General features: G+C 41.2%; 2 protein-coding genes across 7 annotated transcripts in view; one reads left to right on the forward strand and one right to left on the reverse strand.

Annotated features, from left to right (window-relative positions):
• The window catches only part of LOC126416454 (UNC93-like protein MFSD11), a 232,532-nt gene extending 223,266 nt beyond the window's left edge, over positions 1–9,266 (reverse strand). Inside the window, exon 1 of the mRNA XM_050084188.1 lies at positions 9,077–9,266. Coding sequence (XP_049940145.1) covers positions 9,077–9,181 — 105 coding nt within the window. The 5' untranslated portion in view covers positions 9,182–9,266. The remainder of the gene's footprint in view (positions 1–9,076) is intronic.
• Positions 1–12,513, forward strand: part of LOC126416453 (rho GTPase-activating protein 44-like) — a 343,310-nt gene that overhangs the window by 167,220 nt on the left and 163,577 nt on the right. For 3 of the 6 annotated variants that reach the window (XR_007575461.1, XM_050084181.1, XM_050084186.1), the window contains exons 1-2: positions 9,513–9,616; positions 11,592–11,762. Coding sequence is in view for 5 of the 6 variants with exons in the window: in XM_050084181.1 (XP_049940138.1) it covers positions 11,710–11,762 (53 nt within the window). In the remaining variant the exon portion in view is untranslated. Of the gene's footprint in view, positions 1–9,512; positions 9,617–9,733; positions 9,863–11,591; positions 11,763–12,513 lie in introns of those variants that run through there. The other 3 variants (XM_050084185.1, XM_050084183.1, XM_050084184.1) reach the window with 2 other exon arrangements.

The following is a 12,513-nucleotide window of genomic DNA, read 5'->3' on the forward strand; positions in this document are numbered from 1 at the left end:
AAAAAAAAAAAAAAAACAAAAAAAAAAAAAAAACGAATAACTAGCTGCATGGCGGTAGCAATCAGCACGGGCCAGGGCGATGGGCAGTGGCTGCTCTAATGCTGGTTATTCCTTAACTTGTTAATATGTATCGGTGAAACGAATGTCGCACTTGGCTATTTGTTTGGGCTGACTCCACTTACACACTACAAACTGAAATTACAAATATCTGTGGAAACACCATAGGAAAAGTGCCTGACGACTACTGGGCCGGTATAAGCCCCTGGTGCCGCGCGGGATAGCCGCGCTGTCTAGGCGCCTTGTCACGGTCTGTGCGGCTCTCCCCGACGGAGGTTCGAGTCCTCCCTTGGGCGTGGGTGTGTGTGTTGCACATAGCGTAAGTCGGTTTAAGTTAGATTAAGTAGTGAGTAGGCTTAGGGACTGATGACCTCAGCAGTTTGGTCGCGTAAGACCTTACCACAAATTTCCAAATAAGCCCCTGGTTGCTTCTTTTTCGATTCCACGCTAGTCTCTGGAACTACTGTAGAAATTCTGATATGGTCTTTGAATTCCCGGAACCAATATCAGGAAAAAATCGTCGAGATTCACGGGATGGTTACACTATCTGCATATACAGGGTGTTACAAAACGGTACGGCCAAACTTTCAGGAAACATTCCTCACACACAAATAAAGAAAATATGTTATGTGGACATGTGTCCGGAAACGTTTAATTTCCGTGTTAGAGCTCATTTTAGTTTCGTCAGTATGCACTGTACTTCCTCGATTCACCGCCAGTTGGCACAATTGAAGGAAGGTAATGTTGACTTCGGTGCTTGTGTTGACATGCGACTCATTGCTCTACAGTACTAGCATCAAGCACATCAGTACGTAGCATCAACAGGTTAGTGTTCATCACGAACGTGGTTTTGCAGTCAGTGCAATGTTTACAAATGCGGAGTTGGCAGATGCCCATTGGATGTATGGATTAGCACGGGGCAATAGCCGTGGCGCGGTACGTTTGTATTGAGACAGATTTCCAGAACGAAGGTGTCCCGACAGGAAGACGTTTGAAGCAATTGATCGGCGTCTTAGGGAGCACGGAACATTCCAGCCTATGACTCGCGACTGGGGAAGACCTAGAACGACGAGGACACCTGCAATGGACGAGGCAATTCTTCATGCAGTTGACGATAACCCTAATGTCAGCGTCAGAGAAGTTGCTGCTGTACAAGGTAACGTTGACCACGTCACTGTATGGAGAGTGCTACGGGAGAACCAGTTGTTTCCGTACCATGTACAGCGTGTGCAGGCACTGTCAGCAGCTGATTGGCCTCCACGGGTACACTTCTGCGAATGGTTCATCCAACAATGTGTCAATCCTCATTTCAATGCAGATGTTCTCTTTACGGATGAAGCTTCATTCCAACGTGATCAAATTGTAAATTTTCACAATCAACATGTGTGGGCTGACGAGAATCCGCACGCAATTTTGCAATCACGTCATCAACACAGATTTTCTGTGAACGTTTGGGCAGGCATTGTTGGTGATGTCTTGTTTGGGCCCCATGTTCTTGGGCCCCATGTTCTTCCACCTACGCTCAATGGAGCACGTTATCATGATTTCATACGGGATACTCTACCTGTGCTGCTAGAACATGTGCCTTTACAAGTACGACACAACATGTGGTTCATGCACGATGGAGCTCCTGCACATTTCAGTCGAAGTGTTCGTACGCTTCTCAACAACAGATTCGGTGACCGATGGATTGGTAGAGGCGGACCAATTCCATGGCCTCCACGCTCTCCTGACCTCAACCCTCTTGACTTTCATTTATGGGGCATTTGAAAGCTCTTGTCTACGCAACCCCGGTACCAAATGTAGAGACTCTTCGTGCTCGTATTGTGGACGGCTGTGATACAATACGCCATTCTCCAGGGCTGCATCAGCTCATCAGGGATTCCATGCGACGGACGGTGGATGCATGTATCCTCGCTAACGGAGGACATTTTGAACATTTCCTGTAACAAAGTGTTTGAAGTCACGCTGGTACGTTCTGTTGCTGTGTGTTTCCATTCCATGATTAATGCGATTTGAAGAGAAGTAATAAAATGAGCTCTAACATGGAAAGTAAGCGTTTCCGGACACATGTCCACATAACATATTTTCTTTCTTTGTGTGTGATAAATGTTTCCTGAAAGTTTGGCCGTACCTTTTTGTAAAACCCTGTATAATTATGTTTGTGCGGAATCGTCAGCGCGCGAGTCCTACTTTTAGTGAAAAGTGAATGCAGACATCACCTCCACATTAAACTAAAGAAACATATCACAAAAATCTTGCCAATGGCGGTGTTTTAACTGAGTAAGACAGAACACGTATCGTTAGGAAACATCTTTCAGTACCTTCATGCTCAGTAGCAGTATTAATGAATTACTGACACAGCAATTACTGATATCGTGTACACAAGTGGAGAATTTGACCGACGTTATTTCGAAATAATCAATCCATAGACGACTTGATAGGAATTAAGATATTTACGTCGCTCAAACGTCTTCAATTGGAAGTGAGTTACACGTTAAAACGAACGCGAATATGCTCACATAACAAGGTTTTTTGGGAAAGTTTTTAAGGCGGTAGAGGACGGTACGGTGGGACAGCTGTGTGCCACTTTTCAATCAGAATCTTTTAAACAAGAGGAGCATATTCACCTTCTTTCTGCTCTGTATAGACAGCGGAGTTGACAATGGTGCATGGGTCATTGGAATCTGGTTTAAACGAATAAAAAATGCAGCTGGTAACATTACCTTCAAATTAACTGGAAACCTATCGTGGTCCTTACGTGGAAATCTAACGAAGTAAATAAATAACGTGGTATGGCACTTTTGGCTGCGAGATCCCTAGCAGTAGGTTCAGCCACCCTTGTTGGAGAAGTTTCCTTTCTCTGTATAACTTTCCCTCGAGAAAGTTGTGTCTTAAGTATTTTTTAGCGTAGGTGACAGAAGTAAGTGCATACACAGTTCTAGTGAGCAGGAACATTGTACATGTACACAGCTCCCCCCTCCCCCCGCCCCCCTCTATATAACCTGTGAGGCCGCCGAGCTTACGTTCCATCATCATCAAGTCTCATTTGCTCTCAAGTCAAGGGACGCAGCGGAATGGAATTAAATCAAAAAGCGCAAAAGCCTGGCAATTAGGAACTGTACGCCTTATCTTTTAGGTCACTGACGGCCAAATAGTGGCGGCTAATTTTCTTCCTTATACAAATGAACCAAATTCACTAAACCAGTGTGGATTAATTCAACCAATCAATTGAGGCGACAACCGTCCATTCACCCAAGATGATAACCGACCAAGAAAAACAACGCGATAATCGGTCAGTCAACCAAGGCAATCAATCGAGTCGATAACAACATGTAAATCAGCGCAAATATATTAAGGTGATAATCGAACAGTGCATAAACGCGGTAATAGATCAATGAAATATATTTTATTCGACAAACTATTTACGACGAATAAACAACTGCAATAAACAAACAAACAGATGCGATAACCGACCTAAAAATAGATGCGATAACCGATCACTCCTTAAATAACTGCCGTGCGGTTAAAGGCGCTGCAGTCTGGAACCGCAAGACCGCTACGGTCGCAGGTTCGAATCCTGCCTCGGGCATGGATGTTTGTGATGTCCTTAGGTTAGTTAGGTTTAACTAGTCCTAAGTTCTAGGGGACTAATGACCTCAGCAGTTCAGTCCCATAGTGCTCAGAGCCATTTGAACCATTTGAACCTTAAATAACTGGCGAGATGGTAGGCAAATAAATCGACGCTGAGAACGAAAATTGATCGATAAATATGTCTACGCGTAGACGACCTACAGATCTGTGCGATAATCGACAAATACGTTGGTACGATAATCGACCAACAGCAAGATTTGATCGAGGCGATAACTGAGCAGTTGCGACCTTACTATAGTCATATTTATTACAGCTCTTTGAAGCACTCCTGTTGTAGTGCAAGGGAAAAGGACGAAACATCAGTTACAAACTGAGTCAGATATGGATGTGTGCTGAGACACACCTTACGGCTGCTTCTTAGAATAAGGAATCAGGTTTCTAGGCCAAGACTGCAAAATGTTCAACGGTGGTTCCCTGTTCCACGCAAGAAAGGTATGCGGGAAGAAAAACGAACAGTAAGCTTTCGTGTTCCATTTAATCTCTCTCACTTTTCCATTATGGCCACTTTCCGATAAATGCACACTTATGGAATTTTAACAGCAAATTATTCCGCGTTGTACAACGGCTCTGGGACTGGTGACCTCGTTATTTTGTCCCCTTCCCCCAAGTCGAACAACCAGCAACGCCTGTCTTGTAGAGTCTGCAACTGGTGTTAGATGAGAATATTCTGTGTGATGCCCTCGCTGTAACTAAAAGAGCTCGTGACGAAACGCACAATTCTTCGGATCTTTTCTACTCTCTAGTAGACCTATCTGGTAATAGTTCTAGATTGACTATGAATTCTGGAGATTCAGTCGAAAGAGGCACTTGTGAGCGTCATCCTTTGTGATTGAAATATTCGTTTAAACCTGGATGAACAAGTAACATTTTCTTTGGCAGAGTAAAGTTTCATTTGAAATTATGTCTTCAGAGAGATTAATGAATGACAATGGTAAATTAAGTTGGTACATACTCAGGACTCTTGTGAACTTCGCTGGAAAGGAGACTGAAACACCTGCTGCTATAAAATTTCGGTGGGTACAATCACGTCTACTCCTAGTACCATCTACGCATTCCTGAATGAAACATTCCCATTTTCAGCAAACTGACGTCTCATTATTTATCAGTCTATTCCCCTTCCGAGCACTCACTAAGTTCGGTCGCTCTGTACCTGTGAACAACTTAAGTGGAAAGGTTAGATGCATGCAAGCTTTGGAAATGAATGACAGCTGCACCTTTACCTACACAACCTGTTCCTGGGATAGGACCACTATCTTGAAGTAGCTGGGAAGTCACTTGCCCGATGAAAGAAAAAGTGGCGGCAAAAAGTTAATAACACTACTTTGTGCGCTGTTGTCCAGAGCTGGATTAAGAACCTGTACGCAGGATCTAGCACAGTCCGGAAATGTTTGTGGAAATCTGTTGTGTGGTCTCATTAAGGTTGGTCTACGCTGGCTTAAAGGCTCTTTCTTCGCCCCCCCCCCCCCCTCCCTCCACCCCCTTTCTCTCTGCCTCTCTACCTCTATAACACACACACACACACACACACACACACACACACTCTCTCTCTCTCTCTCTCTCTCTCTCTCTCCATTTCCAACAGAAGGTAGGTGATGACAGGTGTACTACTGAACTATTGGTTTAGTGACTCATGCTCACAGAAACACTGACACAAATTATTCACAGAAGAATGGAGCTGCCAGAAGCCGACCTCGGGGAAGCTCAGTTTAGGTTTCGCAGAAAAGTAGAAACACGCGAGGCCATGCTGATGATGACTTACTTAGAAGATATGTTACAGGAAAGCAAACCCATTTAATAACATTTTTAGATTTTGAGAAAGCTTGTGACAATGCTGACTAGAAAACACACTTTGAAATTCTAAAGGTAACAGAGACAACATACAGGGAGCAGAAGGTTATTTATGAGTTGTACGGAAACCAGACGGCAGTTATAAGAGTCGGGGGCGTGAAAGGGAAGCAACGTGCTGACATGAGGAAGGTTTCCAACCAATTTCTCATACCAGGCGTTGCCTGGTGAAACGTTGTTGTGATGCCTCGTGTAAGGAGGAGAAATGCGCACCATCACGTTTCCGACTTTGATGAAGGTCGCATTGTAGCTTATCGCGATTGCGGTTTATCGTATCGCGACATTGCTGCTCGCTTTGGTCGAGATTCAATGACTGTTAGCAGAATATGGAATCGGTGGGTTCAGGAGGGTAATACGGAATGCTGTGCTGGATCCCAACGGCCTCGAATCACTAGCAGTCGAAATGACAGACATCGTATCCGCATGGCTGTAACGGATCGTGCAGCGACGTCTCGATCCCTGGGTCAACAGATGGGGACGTTTGCAAGACAACAACCATCGACACGAACAATTCGACGACGTTTGCAGCAGCATGGACTATCAGCTCCGAGACCATGGCTGCGGATACCGTTGACGATGCATCACAGACAGAAGCGCCTGCGATGGTGTACTCAACGACGAACCTGGGTGCACGAATGGCAAAACGACATTTTTTCGGATGAATCCAGGTTCTGTTTACAGCAGCATGATGGTCGCATCCGTGTTTGCCGACAGCGCGGTGAACGCACATTGGAAGCGTGTATTCGTCATCGCCATACTGGCGTATCATCCGGCGTGATGGTATGGGGTCCCATTGGTTACACGTCTCGGTCACCCCTTCTTCGCATTGACGGCACTTTGAACAGTGGACGTTACATTTCAGATGTGTTACGACCTGTGGCTCTACCCTTCATTCGATCCCTGCGAAACCCTACGTTTCAGCAGGATAATGCACGACCACATGTTGTAGGTCCTGTACGAGCCTTTCTGGATACAGAAAATGTTCGACTGCTGCCCTGGCCAACACATTCTCCAGATATCTCACCAACTGAACACGTCTGGTCAGTAGTGGCCGATTAACTGGCTCGTCACAATACGCCAGTCACTACTCTTGAAGAACTGTGGTATCGTGTTGAAGCTGCATGCGCAGCTGTACCTGTACACGCCGTCAAAGCTCTGACTCAATGGCCAGACGTATCAAGGCCGTTATTACGGCCAGAGGTGGTTTTTCTGGGTACTGATTTCTCAGGATGTATGCACCCAAATAGTGTGAAAATGTAATCACATGTCAGTTCTAGTATAATATATTTGTCCAATGAATATCTGTTTATCATCTGCAATTCTTCTTGGTGTAGCAATTTTAATGGCCAGTAGTGTATTTTAGGAAAGAGCGGTTCACCCGTAAAGGAGACCGCTAACAGGACGCTGGTACGACCTGTTGTTGAGTACTGCTGTACTGCCTGGCATGCGTACCAGGTCGGGTTGAAGGAAGGCGATGTTCTTTTCAAGAAACACTATTAAGAAAATTTAGAGAACCGGCATTTAAAGCTGACTGCCGAATGATTCTATTGCCCCCAACAAACATTGCGCGTAAGGATCACGAGGACAAGTTACGAGAAATTGGGGCTCATAAGGAGGCATACGGACAGTAGTTTTTTCCCTCGCTCTATTTGCGAGTGGTACAGGAAAGGAAACGGCAAGTAGTGGTAGAGCGTACCCTCCAGCACGCACCGTACCGTGGCTTGTGGAGTATCGATGTAGATGCACAGAGCTAATTCTAAATATAAAATAAATACTAACTTTAAGAGCCTCTGTAAAGAGTAGTTAGAGTTGGTTACACAATGTTAAACACCACATTATCTACAAAATATCTTAGTCCAATGCAAACGCTATAATGACCCCGACGAAACTTATCTTGCCCTCTTCGTTCCCGTCTTATACTGCCAGGTAAATTAAAATTTCCAGTGTGGACACACGTACAAGCTCGTCTGCGAGAAGAAGGCGCTAAGATATAACTGCCAGTCTGCTAGAATAAGACCAGAGGGTGGTTCCTTCCAACACGAAATTTGATCAACAGTAGCCCACTATCGTGTCAATACGAGGCATTTACTCTGTTCGACTGTTGCGTGCCGTGATAGCATCACCCGCAGTTCCGCATCTTTCTAACTTGGTGCGTCAAGTCACTGACTACGGCATTAAAACGGAAAAGTTCTTTTGTATATGCCGCGCATATATTTTGTTGTGAAGAAACTGGAAATTTTCCCTATAAGTATACGTCATTGTGGCTTCAATATTCAAAATAAGCATTTACAATCCTTCCCTCCCCCTCATTAATTTATCAACCAGCAAATTTTATACTCCCTAATTATAAACAAATCAGAAAACCCAGCAGCAGAGCGTTAAAAACTATGGATCCATTCTCAAGAATTGGAAAAAAGGCCCTTTTGCTTTTATTAGCTTATGAAAAACGACATCGAATGCACTGGAAAATATATTTGAGGTTTAGGGTGAGTAGGAAGTCTATACTACTTATTTTCTTGTCCGGCAACGTCTTTGGATATTTGCTGTTTTAAACCTATTATGTTTGCCTTTAACCTTGGCTTCTTGAAAACAAAATCCGAGTGTCATCGACTTAGCCGATTATCAGTCTTGCAGTATTTAGACTTAATTCTGCACTGACCTACGCAATCTATGCGTTGTACTAAGAACTAAAGATAATTGTGGAAATACTTTTACTTAGGAATCTGCCTAGATCCGTGAATACGTAGGCGTGTGTGTATGCGGGGCAATCTTATTGTTGCGACCTATTTTGATAGTACTGTGTACAGAAATACAAATATAATTTATTACGTTCTATTCGTCGAGTTCCTCACTGAAGGTAAGTAATAACGTTAAGCTGCCACAGAAAGCCAGTTTGATATATTTCAAAGTGATGGAGACGCGGCCTTTTTAAATTTAGCGCTGTAGTGATCAAAATGTTTTAGCTTGCTGAAAAGAACTGCTACGTCTAAACACCTTAATGAACACAAAGCTTTAATATTTCAATTAAAGTGAAAACAATCATCGTAATATTAGCTACGGTGGATACCTGCACACATGCTGGTGTATCGGGAGAAAATACCGCCACTATTTCACCGTACAAAGTATTTGACATATTACAAATTTTCCGCAGCTTCTTTAATGTCTACTACTAACAACAAAAACAAGTGCTGCATCAGTAATCATGAACGGAAATAACCCAAAATATGTTTGCAACCTGTTCTTATTTTCCAGATAATGATTTTAATTGTCGGAACAGCTCAGTTATGTAAATATTGTATCCAAATATTGCCATCACCAACTTTAAGCCGCAGCTGCTGCAATGACAGACATGTACTTCATATTCTCTAGTAAAATGACATAAGACTAGTCTCGCTGCGTTCACGGGTCTGTTTATTATTCTTCTACACTAAAATATTCAGAAGATGGGAGAATAAAATTTAGTTCTCTCATAAATAAAACATTAATTTCTGAATATTTATTCGTTGCTCATAAATCTTACCTCTATGTTTCCCATTGTCTGGAAGGCTGTAAATACGAACATGAAACCAAACCCTAACAAAATTACATTTAAGAATCTTCTGTCACATCGCGAAACACACGCCATGGTTGTAACACTTGTTTACCGAACCGTCTGCTTTCTTGGTTTCACGTAATTTAACGCGTCGCAGCCAGATAACTTGTTTAGTAAACTCAGATGTTCCAAAGAAAAGTGGTGAAGATACTGCACACTCGTATGCTTGTAGGTTGCGTATTCTTAGTGTCAGTATGTCATACGCATTGTGTGCCTTAGTTATATAAATACTTTACTTATATTTTTTCTTAATTTCATAAAGTCTATATTCTTTTTATTTTATTTAATTATGATATTTTTGCTTTGTCTTTGACAATAGTCGATTTCTATATATCGAAACTGTGATGTTGGGCAATCAGCCGCATATCGATAATATGCAGTGTACAGAAGGAAGTGTAATTTGTGTTTAGTTCTATGCTTGTGTGCTCGGTACAGGCTTTAATTTCATGAACTTGTAACTAATTTAAGGTACATAGTTCTATGCTACGTTCAATTGTGCTATATTTTTTTGTACAAAGAGCGTCTTTATTGTTGTGTCCAGCTATGGAAGTGTCTATCAATTGAGAAGGATGAGATCATCTGCCATTATGACTTTTGTGTTGGGCTGGGCTGAACGTGTTTGTTTTGGGTGCCAGTACAGTGATATTTACAATAATCAAACTGAATTCCATACTTAATTCGTGACCTTAGTGTAGTGGGAACCCTTCGGCACAGGTTAGTCGAAGTGACTATCATGACGATTTGACGAGGGATGCTACTTGGAAGTATCGCTTTCTTTGGTAAATTTGAACTGGCGGAATTCTGCTTGTTGGACTAAAGTGGAGATATTTTTCATATTTCTGATTTTAATAACAATGAGTATCCACTTAAGGTTTAGTAACGTAGAGGAACCATTGTTTCAAACAGTAGCAACAGTACTTCGTTTCTGCAGTTGATGTAGATTCAACTTTAGTAAAGCACATGTAGTAAATTCTTCATTAGATTTTGTCGTAGACTTAGAAACTAAAGTTTGTGGTTTTGTTGTCTGTCACGTTACCTGTTGGTTTATAAAATAGTCATTTCCTCAACAGTAACTTAGCCATAGTCATAGATTAAAAATAGCTCGTATTTCCTTTCTAGCAGATTTAGTAATTTACAAGTAAGCTGTTCTTTTCCTGGACTTTATCTTTGTGATCACTTTTACATAGCGAACAAAGAGGTCCGTTTCATCTTCGAGTCGCTGCCTGCTATCACCCAACGCCTTCTATCTTATATTGTTGTGTTAAAATTAAGACACACAAATTGGATAGCACATAACAGCGTGCATGTACCCACCTTTTGGAATATAAGTTTGGATAATTTAAGTTTATGGTATGATGTGTTGGTGTTTGGAAAACATTCTGCTGTCTGATACAACTCGCCAGTTAAAAGTAAAGATATTTTCTAGCTGTTCATGGCCCTTTGAAATACCTACCACTCCTCTTCAAGAAGTCTATGATTTGGAATCAGGCAATTGCAGTAGAATTTATATTAAATGAAACAACAAGGTTACTGTTACCAGTCACTGTTTATTTATCTCCATGATAAGATAAATAAACAGTGACTGGTAAGAGTAAATTTGTTGTTTCATTTAATGTCAATAATAGTCACGGTAAAGCCTAACCTAAAATGTTCGCATTTTCAGTAGAATTTGCTGATGCTCACTGTGACAGGTCACCCTGTATATTAAGTCATTCACAGTGCTAGAAATTCCTGAAAATTATGTTGCTAAGCAGTTCACCACATTTAGGCCTTCTTGTATGAAAAGCTGCATTTGCACCAAACATTGGCAACTCTCCGAATCCACTTCAATAGTAATTTCAGTCTTATCAGTCATGTCTGGTAGATGTCTGTGATAAATGTGATTTTATGAGCCTCTGTAGTTTTCTTCAACACAGTTTACCTTTGGATTCAACTTTTCATGTGATGTACATTGGAAAAAAAATTTTCCCCCTCTGCACATTGTTCTAAACTGTCGGGCTTTTCAGTTTATTTTTTTTTTTTAATTTGGCATATAATACTAGCAAAACTGCGGCTAAAATGGCAATAAGTATTTGAAGTAAAGTGTGAAACCTCATTGTGAACAAGATGGATCTGCAGTAGTATTATGATTTTGGCTATAATTAATTGCTTATAGATTCCATTACATTGTTCACTGATGAAGCTACTGACACCCAGTAAACGCATTATCATCTTTTTAACATTCGTTCAGTGAACATCCATTTACTTTTGTTTTGAGGCACTCCACACTCATTTATGTATGAAGTAGTGTCTGTAAATTTATGAAGTAGAGTATTTGACATGTGACTGCATCAGTTGGGCTTAGCAAATCATGTTATATGAAAATTTACTACCCTAACAGATGAACTTAATTTTTTGTTTACAAGGAGGCTGTGTTGTGTGAAACTTGGACATTATCTTCCAGGTATGGCAGTGGTATTGAAAGCTTCATGACAATAAGTACGAGAGGGAATGAGCCGGCATAGAACTCTGATGCCATCTTTTCTACGCCTTCCTTCTCCAACCCATTAGCTTATTTGAAGATGAAGAAACAGTTCTTCCGTGTGAAGCAGTTGGCTGATCAGACCTTTTCTAGGTATTTATGAAGAAAATATTATTTCTACATCAAAGAAAAGCTCTTTACTTACTTTTGTTTTGTGAATTAAAAAATATGGGTTTCTGTTTGTATACCCTGCTCCCCATTTAACTTTTATAAATTCCTATGGACAGAGGATAAATTATTTGTGTTCTATAAATTAATTGGAAATGATGGCAGGAGTGATGAAGTTGCAAGAGAAAGAGGTTCCAGATATACTGCATAGACTCCAACTTGAGAGCAAATACAGAGTGGAAAGAATTGTCTGTAGGGAGAGGGAATGAAGTAGTAAAAACAAATAATTCAAAATACGAAGTAGCTAAAAGAATCGGTAAGAGGTGTGTGCTTGCCTCCCATTGCACATTTCTTAGTTTATGTACACTGTGTGAACAAAATACACACCAAAATGTACATAAGATATTTGTCAATTATGTAATATACCTTTTCTGAGTTTACCTAGCAGTTTTAGTTATTTATAATATAGAGGGTGTTATGTGTGCAGTGATCGTAGACGTCCGACATTTTGAGATGTTTGCTGAAGAAAATGCTGACAATGTATCCCGATGTTACATTATCAAATGTGAATGTCGTGTCATGATTTCACAGTGAAGTGTTTATGAGTATAACTGTACGTGTAGCCTAACCAGAAAAAGAACTTAAAAGTACGAAAGATCTAAATTAGGATTTTGTAACATACTGTATGCTGAATGAAAGCTAGTAAAGTAATTGGTGTGTATTTACTTGGATTTTT

The sequence above is a fragment of the Schistocerca serialis genome, chromosome 8 (genome assembly GCF_023864345.2).
Source record: "Schistocerca serialis cubense isolate TAMUIC-IGC-003099 chromosome 8, iqSchSeri2.2, whole genome shotgun sequence".
Taxonomy (NCBI): Eukaryota; Metazoa; Arthropoda; class Insecta; order Orthoptera; family Acrididae; genus Schistocerca; species Schistocerca serialis.